At 40.3% G+C, this 14,713-nt stretch overlaps 1 protein-coding gene across 1 annotated transcript in view; it reads right to left on the bottom strand.

Annotated features, from left to right (window-relative positions):
- Nucleotides 1–14,713, bottom strand: part of LOC124277725 (choline O-acetyltransferase-like) — a 124,425-nt gene that overhangs the window by 29,206 nt on the left and 80,506 nt on the right. Inside the window, exon 2 of the mRNA XM_046713449.1 lies at nucleotides 7,587–7,780. Within this exon, the coding sequence (XP_046569405.1) occupies nucleotides 7,587–7,676 (90 nt within the window). The 5' untranslated portion in view covers nucleotides 7,677–7,780. The remainder of the gene's footprint in view (nucleotides 1–7,586; nucleotides 7,781–14,713) is intronic.

Here is a 14,713-nt window from a genome sequence, read left to right as displayed (position 1 = left end):
GATTTGATTTTGTAAACTAAGATGGGATACAGAACAGATACAAATTATAGAACTAACGTAATCTCACAGAGGAATGGCTTGTTACTGGACGACTGACGCAGCGTGGGATGTACACGGGGGATACTTGTGCTGCCTCAGTCCGACCACATTAGATGAGGAGGAACAAACACCATCATCAACGTCATTTAAAGTCCGCCCTGGTGTTTGAAATCTAAACTCGTTCACGAGTATAATACAATAAATGATGATTGCAACAGTCAAAAATACATCTGTAAGCGAAGAGTTAGTATAAGGGAAGGACATGCTAACACAACAATAGGAAACTAACGCTATGAGGACGACAGTGGTCTTATATAGATCAGCGATATTTAAGTATGTCGTGGTATGTATAAATGGCTTAATGGCTTCTTTTAATACGAACAGTTATGATGTTATGAAGCAGTAGTTTCTTATCAAGTTGTATACTACAGCGGAATTAATCTCCGTGAATTTGTGTCGTGAAGAGATTGAGACGTTCAAACATTGCACGGAAGTTGCAGTGAGACTTTTGACAAAGACGCGGGCATTCTATATATTTCTCATGGCGCCAATAGAAGTTTTATATCACATTTTCCTAAGCACCAGATTGCGACCATTTCAAAGAATTGGTTTTCAGGCAATCAAACAGGCATTTCCTGTAAATCTGTAAATTACGTCTCCAACAATACAATTACCCAAAGCTTCGATGATTTCTTTCATGCAATGGATTTTCGTAACCATATTAAAACCCGTTATAGCCTTATTTGTGTCGATTCACAGACACGCCGCGACACATAAGGCAATTTAAAGGTATTTAGACAGATTCTGGTAAACAGATTTCTTCATTATGGCAATTGGAAATGATGTAAATACGACTGCATTACGTCTGAGATATTAGGAACCAAATGTCTTTTGATGTTTACTGTCCTTAGAGAAGGATAACTAGCTTGTCTGTGAATGCCGAGTATTGATCGTGTATAGAAAATGGTCACGGTGCTTGTGTACTTCCTTATCAAAATTAACACTGACATACACCAACTCTATCAGCCAACAAATATCAATATTGATTCTTAAAAAGCGGTTAAAATTACTCTGTGTTCAGAAAGTGCAACAATATTTGTTTTGTTTTTGCTACCAAATAGCGGCAACGACTAACGCTAACGGTACATCATCAACAGAGTCGTATTTTCGGGATATCAGAAATCTTGGTTTGATCATTGGAACTATATCTCAGTAGTTTAAACAATTTAACGTTAAGAAATAAATATGTTTCCACGAAAAAGGTATGGAGTGAGTTACATGTTATGTTTATTTAAGTTATTACATCTTTTAAAGTCGACAGTGTTTTCACAGTATACAGTTCACAACGTCTGCTAAGGTCCAAGCGAACGTCTAATTACTGCCGCTGAAGCACGTACTCTCTGGCGGTTAAGTAAACAAGCAAGTCATTTACATCAAAATGCATGAACCGTTCGTACTTGCGAACATCAGTGATATCAAAGAAAAACATAAAATTATCCCTGTTATTGGCGAGTTAGGGTTCTATTGAAGAAAATATTTCTGAGGACTCGAAACATGTCACGGGCGAAGTGATGCTTTCAAGTCTTTCATTATTACGGTCAGAAAATTAATCATGTGCGAGAACATTGTTTCCCTTGCAGCCGCAGCTTCCCCGAAGTTACGGTGTTGACCGACGGCCACCGAGTCATCCATTACTCTGACATCACGTGATTTATTTTTTCATCCACGGCAGCAAATTGCAGGGTAGCAGCACATAAAAATGACAGAGAGATAGTAATGATTTCAGGACGAAATCAATAACGATGGAGAAATTATCCCAATGCCGGCACCGAAGCCCATCAACTGTCGTCACTGTCCGTAACGCGTTCGTAACAAAGTCTCGAGGTTTCACGTTTCTGCGTTAGCGGTAATTACGGTGATGATGATAGACAAGCGTGTATTTCATGACGTCAAATCTCAGCTGAAATTGGCACGGGGAAGCTGTGATTATCTGCAGAATTTCTTTCCCGGATTTATTTTAAAACGCATCTCTCATTTGGGGAACAGTGAAGCATGGTTTCTTGCAGTGCAGAGTACCAGAATGTTTGGAGATGATGGGAGCAGTAATGTTAGACTGTCCTTCGTCGTCATGGTCACAATTATGTACTCAATCTGAAAAGGAAAGTACTATTTCCGATACAGATCCTGATTTAATTTTCTGATGCTGATGCATCTAAGTTTCACCATTTCGATGTTGTAGGATCCAAAGTAGACTGGTAGACACATAATGAGAGTAGGCTATATTTAAATAGCATCACCTACATTCTTCATTTACGTCACGTTTCCTTTCACATTTACAAGATTGCTAAGAGGTGAATCTTACAGAATCAAACTCCTTACGTCCCTTGCTACCACCAGGAAACTTCATCGTTTCTGCACATCTGAGACACGGAGGATGGACTGATCACCTCGTAGTTCTTAAATCAAAGACAATGTGACTAAGAAATCAAATATAACTATTGCATTCAGAACCTTGCAACAACCAGTTTGGATAAGTCTGTCGCTGTTGCTATGGCAACGCGATACAATTAAAGGTCACATGCAACCAAAAAATCAAACATAATTAAAACACAATTATCACTTCTTCATGACATATAATATGCATTGCTGATTATGAAAAAACAAATAAACAAAATTATAAGCGTATAATCGCAAATCAAAAGTGCAATATTTTGTACTTGGGTTTACCTCCCTCGAAACGAAGCAGCCGGGATACCGAGCCCACTCAGAGCGGGTGGGTGTGCACTCAAGTGTAACGGCTGGTTCATTAGCAGATGCCGCCTATCCCGGCTCATTGTGTGTGTGTATATATATAGATGTTGGGTTTTGTAAATACATGCTCATTTTATGTGTATAACATTTTGCAATCAACAGACATCATAACATGTCATGTGTTCAAGTATCACACCTGCCTGTCTGTGTAATTACATAATGTGACACCGAACTCGGGCCATAAATCAATGTGTTTTGTTTATGGTGTATAGCCTGATTGGTGTTAAGTTCAAATTGCATGTGGTGAGTGATCGCAGTTGTGTATTGAATATTGTCATTAGCAGACAGGCAGGCAGACACACAGGTGTCAATAAAACAAGACATTGAGTTTTGTCTGTGACAGCGACATATCTATATCACAGTTAGAAATTGTGTCAACGCTAAATAATGACATTGCTTTTAAGTATCGAACTGAGAAAGTGACTAGGTAAGAAGAAAGTGTGGTGAAATAGACAAATGAAATTATATAAACAGTTAATTTACTGTCATAACATATAAAAAGCTCGCGCCTGTGAGATATCAACAAAACATTAGGAAAATAGCTCACACCAGAGCCTTCACCGAGTATTCACCAGACAGCCCGCTTCCAAGTTGCGCGAACCTATTTCACTGCGCACGTGCTGTGAGAGCAGTCCAGCCTGTTGAAACCCGTATTCCCCAGAAAAGTCTGGGGAAAATTAGTGAAACGTTTGAACTCCGATTTCGCGCGTTTTTTTTCATCGCGTTATTTTTCAACTTTATAAGTTGAATTTGCATTTTTGACGCTTTGTTTCGGTAAGTTCATACCGAAAGGTATCAGAATCTGCAAAGTTGTGTTTTACGTTGCATGTGACCTTTAATAATCAGTATCGTAAGTATTATAATGAATCAAACTATATTTTGCTTGTGTTCAATGTAATACTGCTGCTTATTGACCCGCACTTGTCATTACAATTGTAAAATAATATTTTAGTACCATGCAGTCATGGAAAAGAATACTTACATACTTACACGGTATACAAAAGTGACGATGTAAAGTTTCTATAATGTTGATATAGCAAGAATAATAACTATCAATGATCATGATTCCAATACAAAATTTGACTTATTTATTGCGACTCTTTAAACCGGCATAGTTAAGGACAAAATTTGAAATCAATGAAAGTGTTCTTACTGCTTCAATTTGTTTTCAAGTATACCTATATAGGTTTACATTATTGATGTCACCAGAGCAGTAAGAATATCAGGTCGATGCCCGTGAGACATGAAGTCTGACAATCAGCCTGCCGTGCAATCACTCAACTATTGTTATATGCTTATTACATATCTCGGTCATACAGCTGGAATACTGCTGAGTGCGGCGTTAAACAACAACAACAGCCAACATATCTCGGTCATACAGCTGGAATACTGCTGAGTGCGGCGTTAAACAACAACAACCAACATATCTCGGTCATACAGCTGGAATACTGCTGAGTGCGGCATTAAACAACAACAACAGCCAACATATCTCGGTCATACAGCTGGAATACTGCTGAGTGCGGTGTTAAACAACAACAACAACCAACATATCTCGGTCATACAGCTGGAATACTGCTGAGTGCGGTGTTAAACAACAACAACAACCAACATATCTCGGTCATACAGCTGGAATACTGCTGAGTGCGGTGTTAAACAACAACAACAGCCAACATATCTCGGTCATACAGCTGGAATACTGCTGAGTGCGGCATTAAACAACAACAACAACCAACATATCTCGGTCATACAGCTGGAATACTGCTGAGTGCGGCATTAAACAACAACAACAGCCAACATATCTCGGTCATACAGCTGGAATACTGCTGAGTGCGGTGTTAAACAACAACAACAACCAACATATCTCGGTCATACAGCTGGAATACTGCTGAGTGCGGCATTAAACAACAACAACAACCAACATATCTCGGTCATACAGCTGGAATACTGCTGAGTGCGGTGTTAAACAACAACAGCCAACATATCTCGGTCATACAGCTGGAATACTGCTGAGTGCGGCATTAAACAACAACAACAACCAACATATCTCGGTCATACAGCTGGAATACTGCTGAGTGCGGTGTTAAACAACAACAACCAACATATCTCGGTCATACAGCTGGAATACTGCTGAGTGCGGCATTAAACAACAACAACAACCAACATATCTCGGTCATACAGCTGGAATACTGCTGAGTGCGGTGTTAAACAACAACAGCCAACATATCTCGGTCATACAGCTGGAATACTGCTGAGTGCGGTGTTAAACAACAACAACAGCCAACATATCTCGGTCATACAGCTGGAATACTGCTGAGTGCGGTGTTAAACAACAACAGCCAACATATCTCGGTCATACAGCTGGAATACTGCTGAGTGCGGCATTAAACAACAACAACAACCAACATATCTCGGTCATACAGCTGAAATACTGCTGATTCAGAAATTACGTATCTGGCATAAATATGACCCTGGTGAGGGCCAAGGCTGGCCCCGGACAACCAGTTCTGTGGTGGTTGTAACAGTCGCCCAGGTGAGGGTCAGGTTGGTCCCGGGCAACCAGTTCTGTGGTGGTTGTAACAGTCGCCCAGGTCAGGGTCAGGTTGGTCCCGGGCAACCAGTTCTGTGGTGGTTGTAACAGTCGCCCAGGTCAGGGTCAGGTTGGTCCCGGGCAACCAGTTCTGTGGTGGTTGCAACAGTCGCCCAGGTCAGGGTCAGGTTGGTCCCGGGCAACCAGTTCTGTGGCGGTTGCAACAGTCGCCCAGGTCAGGGTCAGGTTGGTCCCGGGCAACCAGTTCTGTGGTGGTTGTAACAGATGCCCAGGTGAGGGTCAGGCGCTGTGACTTGGTTGATTGTATGTCCTCGTGTTTAGAGTCCATTATTTACTGGCCGCCGTCAAAATGATGGAATACTGCTGAGTGCGGCGTTAAGCCGATATTGTCCGATAATGAAATATTTGTAACCAGACTACACAATCATTCCTATATCTTGTGAAGGTGCTACAGGGCAGGTCATGCTCACCCTTGTCGCAAACACCGGGTTTCGTCACTGAACTTCAGTGATTAATTCATATAATTTTCCCTTTACACTAAAAGGAATCGAGGACTGAGGACGGTCCAGACTGGGTATTGTTTTGCACTGAGGTTTTATATTATATTTCTTCTTTGTGTATAGTGAGTCAAGTCGCAAATGCAGAACGAAATATTGCCAAGATGCACGAGACACGGACTTATTACATATAGATCTAACTTGACTCTCATTGTGTCTGGGCTGATCCGCTTTGCAACGTTTACAGGGCAGAACAATGCATACATCTAATTAATTGTAGGTCGATTCTCAAATAAAAGAAAGACAGCAAGAGGGTTTCCTGTGTTCAACACCCGCTCCATATCAGCAAGGTAAGGCTTACTGGAACGACAGTGCCACAGTTGTACATTGCTGTATGGGCGTGTGTAGAATGACAGAGGCAACACAAGCAGGCACACAGTTGATCTTACCCATGTCGATATAAAGCCCCAAATCCCCCGCCCCACCACACACACACACACACACCCTAACCACTACCACCACACTCGCACATCCTCAGCAGCACCCTACAATGAATGTGTTTAAGTATTAACAACGTGACAATAATTACAATTGAATAGCATGTGTGCACTTTGTAGGACAGTTCATCATTGCATCAATAAAGAAATTAGTAGTCACTGTGTATCGGGTCATAGGGTCCAGGATGACGTGACCAAAACCAATGGTAATCGCTATACATTGCTGAAAACATTGTCAAATGAGATCAGGAGAGCAGAAAGTAATGACCTTTGTGTGTCATAGTTCATATAAAGTTGTAAATATCACATTGCTAACTGTTGTCACGTAGCGGCTGTATTACATTAATTCCCAAGTAGAATCATACAGCCATAAAATCCGTTACTGAGACACGAGGGACAAGCGATTCCACCCCCACCCCCACCCCAGACAAAGGCCTCTCTTTACACTGATATGTACATAACCTTGTCAATTTGTCCTTACCCGAATACTTGCACAAGTACATGTCATTCCATTTAAATCAATGGCGTTGTCACAACAAATGCTGTTGTTATGTGAAGTTTAAATGCCAACGCTTATAGGTAGCGAGAACTTACTAGTACATTACGAAATATATTCATTTCTTTTGAGTCTCATGTGTATAAATATAAATAATATGCTCATAGACTACTCCTTCAGTAAAATCTGTTATGGCCGGTATGGCACTTCTTGCTGAATAGATTCTAATGATATATTCTTCAGAATGTCCAGATTGGTTCACACATGAGTGAGTGAACGTTTTCACGACGTCATCCGTAACATTGCAGCTATACTACAGCGGCAGGATGTACAGGAAGAACCGATGATTGATAATATGAACAAACAATCCACGCCTTCGGGTTACGCTGACACACAATAATAATTCCGTTGATATATCGTAGCTACATGGTCCCCCATGTAGTCGGGCATTAAGACTATTTCTAGTCGAATACACTACAGTGGTCGTATAATGTATTACCATGCAATAAAACCCAATTCAATTTCCCTTACAAGAAGTTGTTTCGATTACAAGACCAGAAACGAACGTGATAATTATTTGTGTGTAAATCTATATAAGGCAATTAATCGGTACATGTGTTTAATGAAATCTTGCGTTGGCAATCCGACTCGATGTGTGTGGCTATGTTAACAGTTGGTTGTGACCGGTTACAACTTACCGTCAAATCCCATTCCGGATCTTCTCCATTCCCATTTGTTGTTTTGGACGAAATTGCACCTTCTACATTGCCGTTCATATTCGACGCCATAGTTTGTTGAAAGTTTCTTAGACGGCCCGAGAGGAAGTTTCCCCGAAGGGCGATGTTCGCAGCGAAGGACTTCACGACACTCCAAGAAGCGGATCGCAGCGGCCCTTGAAACACAGATGGATATAGGTCTTCACAAATACTTGTATGTAGCCATTTAAAACGATCAGAAATACATAACAATGTCCTTGGTTAGATTCTCACAATTCCAATACGCGCGTGAAGGTTGTATATGGAATTTGTCAATATACTCACACACAGAGGGGAAGGAAGGACTGGTATGTAGCGCAATGCTTGATATCGATTGGCATCAACAGCTAGCACTGATGGTAAGTTTACGTGGGAAGAAACGGGTAGAATGTACCCAAGATGTGACTTAGTTCAGGAAATTCATTTTAAAGTGTGTATCGCAGATTATGCCCTCATTTGGGAGACGAGGGGGTGTAGGAGGGTGGCTATCGATTGTTCCAAGGTGGCGATCGAGAGAAACAACTTTGTCATGTTTTCGACACGACTAAACGCGTGGGTTCAATACAGTATTGAATAACCATATGTCCGTCGACATCAGCAACAATGTCCTAATTAGGACCATCGTCAATTCACATATGCCAGCCCTATACTTACTACTCATTTGGTTTCTTGAATAATCTATGTCATTTATATTGTTTCTTTCTCAATAGGCAATCTGAAGCATATAGTCTTACTTATTTAGACGACATTCTCATGTCAGAGAAATCTGTATAGATTACTGTTTGACAGGCCGGGTTGCAGTGGATGAGGGTTCCAGCTGACAACATACTCCACTATGCGGGGTGGGTAATTGGTTGGGTTCATTGAATGAGGTGTTAGTCTGTTTCTTGCATGTTTTATCTTATCAAATGTATCTAATCGCCCAGAAATCGTCTGCAATGCCCAAATGTGCCATTTACGTATTAAATCAGCATTAGAGAGACCAGCTGTATAATTTGCTGCTGTTAACAGTGTTTTTTTTATGAAATGTGGATAATTGTTGGACTCCTAAACTAAATGTCATACATACAAATTCATCTTTGAGATACATCTATATATAAGGTGATGAAGTATAGCTTGTCGTGTAAAGGTCTTAGTAGAAAGGTTTACACCATAACACAACTTACAAATTGGCCAAGATGATGGTCAGGAGGAGCCTATTGGAAGTGGGTGCTAAATACGATGAATACTGTATGCATGAATGCCTTCATCTACATTTCAATACAAGTAAAAGCAGACTCAAAGTAAGAATTAACACTACACAGATGCAATCTGTCGCTGCATTCGTGGTGACAACATCAAACGCTGTATGACACATGTGTGGGTCATACTACAACTGAACAACATGGGGATCGAGTGGTCAAACTCGTTGACCAGGATCATTGTATTTCGCAACACACAGTAAGCAAGCATTCAGTTTGTCATTGTAATGATTTGACTTTTATTTTCGGAATATAGGTTCTTGAAATGCATGACGTACACATATTAGTTTCCTTCGGGTGTTCAATAATCGCTGTTTCAGTATCACAGTACCTTCAGTGGATATTTCACAGTCATTTAAAAGAATCATCGTTATTTTAACATGAAATATAGGCTAAATCTCAACCTGGACGTACATGTACACGATTTCAAGCGTTTTAATTAAAATAATTTACAATTATTTCAGTATAAAATATACATGCATGAAAACGATCTCTATATTTACACACATTTTCTCACAAATATTCTTTCATTTCATACTTTTTACTGATTGCAAATTAGTATTAAATTCAAATTAGGAGGCCAGTGATACGTCCATTTCAAACGTTGGTCATGTGGGCCTCAGATGACACGTTTATTGGTTGGTATGGTTAAATTGTGGAAATACTGTTCCTGCGTGTGGTGGATTCGGTGCTGGGTTAAGGATGCAAGAAATGAGGAGATTGATGTCACTCCCGAAACGAAGCTATGGCACTTGACCCTTGTTAAAGGCAAATCTTATGTACAAATGATTAAGGCATTCTATAGAATCATTTTTTCCTTGAATAATTAAATTGTGGAACAATACACCATCTGAGGTCAGGAACGGTGGGTCTGTTTCAGCATTTGAAGCTGAAATACGACTGATTCAAAACACTGCGCCTCTTTACTTTGCGTATGGTATTAGAAAATAAAATGGCATCCATACCAGAATAAGATATATGACCAGCACGCTAAACTATGTTTTATACAGAATAAATATTAAAACTGATCCAGCATGTCAGTGGTGGTTCTCCATTTTCTGAATGTCCATTTGACATTTGTCAGAGAGATGCTAAATTTACTGGTTTAAATGACATTATACACAGCAGAGTGCCATTAGACCTAACTCCTATTTTACATGGCAATGAATGCAAGTGTCTCCATCAGTGAGAATCAGAATATTTTCAAACGTGTCCAAATTCAGATAAGCAGAACTAAACGATTTCTCTGATTGTAAAATACCCCGTTATTCTTTACTCTGTGTACGTTTTCTGTTTCTCACAGTCTGTTTGTGTATACTGCACATATATGTATATAGCTGTTGGGAAAAGGCTTGTGCCTAATGGTTTTCTTTCAAGAATTAAATATGTTGAAACTAACAAATGAAATGCATCAAGTATTGGAGTATGGAAATGATATTAAAAGAAACTAAAAGTAGGGGAACAGTGCTGATCTGGGAATAAATCATCGTAAAAAATATCATACATATTTTATTATCAGTAAACATTTATAGAATGACATTTACCTATATGAAATAGACATATGTTTACTACAATATTCTTTAAATTTGTGTTATATTATGAAGTAGACTAATAATAAATAAATTAATTAATTTTTAGAATTTAGATATGCTTGGTCGTAAGCCACAAATGTGGATTTTTGAGCTTCCTGAAAATGCTGCTCTTTAATATTTTATGTTAGAAAAGGAGAAGTGTGCGTGCATTTATTATGGCGATTGTCTTACTTGATATATCTTACCTCCTATTAAGAACGAAAACGGGTTTTTTATTTTCCAATTTGTGACAGGACAAGCTCTATATATACATATATACAGTCAGCTCTCGTTAATCCGACACTCATTAATCCGACATTCACGTTAATCCGACAAAAAAATTAGAGAACCATTTAAAACAGTGATAATTACTCTCGTTAATCCGACATTCTCGCATTCAGACTCCGACACACCAATCTAGCAGCTGATTATTGTAAATACATTGTAAAAACATTTGTTAATCCGACAATCAACACAGCCGGTCGGATGATCCGACCGTATACAAACAATCACACGTGAGTGGTAATTAGCGTGTGTCTTACTGGCTGCTTGACACTGGCGTCAGTGAACATCACACTTGTTAATTAGGAACACAGGATAATTAATTGCGACGATTTAATAAAGAAATAACAGAGCGAGCTGTATAAAATGTTTACAACCGACATGAGTTTTCATCACAAGATGTTTGTCACGAGGACACCACCTGCTAAGCGACCCCTTGTAGAAGTTACGCCATTGATCAAGAATGAAATCTCCTTTTGAAGAAAGACAAACCCCAGACAACACAGCAAGAAGTTATCACTTTTGCTGAGCAGAAGTTTGATGTGAAGATTGGACGATCAACCGTATCTGACATCCCGAAGCAGTCTGCTCAGTGGTTGAACGTCTCTACGACTGATTCCAATGCTTCAAGCTATCTGAGGCCAAAACATCGTTGAACACTTTGCAAACATTTCTGACACACCACTTAGACGTGTTTGATGTTTGATGTACATATAAACCTTTTCTCACACATATTTAGCTGGAAATTCTATTGTCCGTTAATTATTCATGAAATAAAGGTAACATGTAAAAGAAATAAATGAAATTGACTTGTCATTACAACCCCTTTGTACAATAGCTTTGGTTTTGTGAGTCCAAGGTGTTACGTATGTGTTTTAAGACTAATAAACAAGTAAACAAGTAAACAAAACAAATAAGACTCGCCAAACGTATTCCCTTCACTTCATTTCAGTAATACCCCAAACCGAGACATTCATTTTTACGACACTATACATTTAACTTTATTGAAGACTTGGCTTACAATACAGACACACAATCGGGAATGACAAGCATGACTGTGCCAGTGTGAAAGAAAACGGAACCAACCAGTTGTGACCAGCTGAGTATCAATGACGACCATTATAGTCCACATCTAAGTCATGCTAAATAGCTATCGAAGTGAGAATGAAGCACCGCACCAACGTAATACCCAAATCATAACGGGATTCGGACGAGGTCTCTGTTAACTCTCAGTTATATGGCTGAACGCCTCTCTCACCTCATCCTCTCTCTGGGTCTGAGTGATACTAATTCATCATGGAAAATGTGCCTCGGTTTTATTTTTCACTTCCTTAAAAAGAGATCAGTGGCCACATATATTTGACAATGATTGACATGTCATTTTAGAGAGTCTCCATTAAAACATAATAGTAGTAGGCAAACTAAGGGTATGAGGACACCCAACTGCATGTAATCTTCCATAGAGATTTGGTAGCCTCCCTGAATGCGAGAGGCTACCCATTAGGCTGACGTCACGAGGGGGAATCCCCCCTCCTGCCCATGCGTGAAACTAGATCATAGCTCGCGTCCTTTATAGCTTTGGCCGACGCCATGATGAAAAAGTCGTCCGTTTGTATAATGGGACCAACGCATATGAATGTAAACTTATAGGGCGAAATAAACAACGACAATATACAACATCTATACACAATATTTAATAAGCCTGTAAATCTAAGTAGCAACAGATGCTACTTTCACGATACATCACATCATAACATAAGCCTTTATATACATGTTAGCTTACAATTTCAAACTGTTTCCCACCTGCTAATTATCATGTATCCACCGTATAGCATATTCCATATAATCCATGTGATCGACATACAGCATGGTATATTCTAAATATTCCATGAGATCAACAGTCACATTTTTTCACATGGTCATGTAAACAGGCCTTGTCATGTAAACACAGTCCTCACCCTCGTACGGATTCGTAACAGGCGTCATCCATAAGTACTCCCTGCTGAACAGAACACTGTCACAGGTTTAAACATGTTCGTGTTGCAGTGGCTTGTGTTTAAGACAGTCTTAATTACTTTGTTCACACGCCTCGCTATACATAATAGACTTGTAACTAGGTCAGTGTGTTAGTGAGCCAACCTTCCATATCGTTTTACACAACTTAAATGCAAATCATGATTATAAAAACGTAACCACCAAGTTTTACAGTCATTTACACGTGTAATTATAGCAATACATTTATTGATACTTGTATTAGCATTTCATAATTTTTTTTTATGCACTGACATTTTGTAGTGTCATTTCGATGACAAACCCTAAAATCAACAATTAATTATTAATCAACAATTAATTCCACGAAAAACTCGTAAGAACGAGGAGATGGTGTTTGTAATCTAAAACTCATTAATATAATAGGAGATAAGACGTAAATATAGACCAGAAATGAATAGATAATGATTAATGAAAACACAAATAATGAGTGCAGATGAGCTGTAATCGATTTTCGATCGTTTTAATTGGTTGTTCTCTCCGACGTCCGCGCCTGCCAAATAAATACAGTGTCATCGCGCGGGTCGTTTCATTGTCGTTTGGACAGCTGCTGATGTCAGACGTACGCCCTGTTCCCATAAATACCCAGAGTTTCTAAGACTACCTACTGGAAATCTATAGAAGTAAGCGTTGCTACTTCACAATTTCAGTGGAGAAGTGATAGACTGGTAGTTGGTATTGTTTATTAGTAGTAGATATACTGGGGGTACGAGATCACTTTTCAAGAAAGGTCGCTGTAAAGCTCTATTAATGAAATAAAGCTTTGTCAGGCCCTTAGATCTCGCCCCCATCGTATATACTACTTTTGAATCCCCAGTTAACTTCCCGGCCACGCGTGACACTATTGTGCCACTTCCTGATCACGTGATAGGTCTATGTCGTGTTGACAGGATACCATTGAGATTACCCAACAAGGTAAGTGTTAAATATTTTGCTTGGGTGGCAACATTGTGCCGTACAGTATGATCAATAATTCCTCTCTAACGAAACCTCTCCCTGGCCCATCTCTCAAGTAGTACAAGTTCGGCTCGTCGGCTTTGATGTCCACTTTATCTATGTTATAAGTTTTGACTGACAATATCGGGTCGGTGGCTCGTTTCGGAGTGTCCCCTTCGTGTTTCCCCGGCTGGTAGAGGTACCTAACGAGGGCCCTATCGGGTATCTGTTTGTCCTTCCCACGCAATGGTGCAGCCGACTAAACCACTATTGATTTTAGTTTGATAGCGTCGGCTGGTTTCTTGCCGGTGAGACGGGTGGTTTGTGGTTGATAGCCGACACCACCTGAGATAGCCGCGCTACCCATTCAGTCGATCGTTTCCACGGGTTGGCCATCTCTCTCTCATACTGATGCCCTAATAAGCGCTCGGCCCAAGTCCTATTGAATCTCTCAACTATGGCTTGGCTGCGATGGGCTCCGGCCATGCCACGCCTGACCTTGGTATCGTGTTTGTCTAGCAGGTGTGACACGGCACCAATGAACTCCCGCCCGGGGTCGACTTGCAGCTCTGTGGGCCACGTCAGCGGACTGCGTTTGTACATGTGTTCGAATCCGCGGGCTACCTGGGCCGAGTCTTTCGCGGTTAAGGGTTCGGCTTCTTTGTAGCGGCTGGCCACATCCAGGATGGTTAGGGCATACTTGTACCTCTTGTCGTGGTGTAGGAACAGGAGGTCGGCCTGGTGAACGCTATTGGGTGCGGTTACTAGAGCCTTAAGATCTGTAGGACACCATGAGTTTCGGCAACCCCAATGCAATGGAACCAAAAAGCCCAACATTTCGAGATTTTCCATTTAGACATTTGGTGCTGAAGTAGGTATACAGCAACCTATCTATATTTACAGAAATATGGCAACCGAAGCAACTTTCGAAAATATGGGCTTGCGGGCCAAAAAAGCGGTGGCATACCACCTCCTACTGGAAAATACCGTG

The sequence above is a fragment of the Haliotis rubra genome, unplaced genomic scaffold, assembly GCF_003918875.1.
Source record: "Haliotis rubra isolate DU_JTF1 unplaced genomic scaffold, ASM391887v1 Scf226, whole genome shotgun sequence".
Lineage (NCBI taxonomy): Eukaryota > Metazoa > Mollusca > Gastropoda > Lepetellida > Haliotidae > Haliotis > Haliotis rubra.
This window is presented reverse-complemented; position numbering and strand designations above follow the sequence as displayed.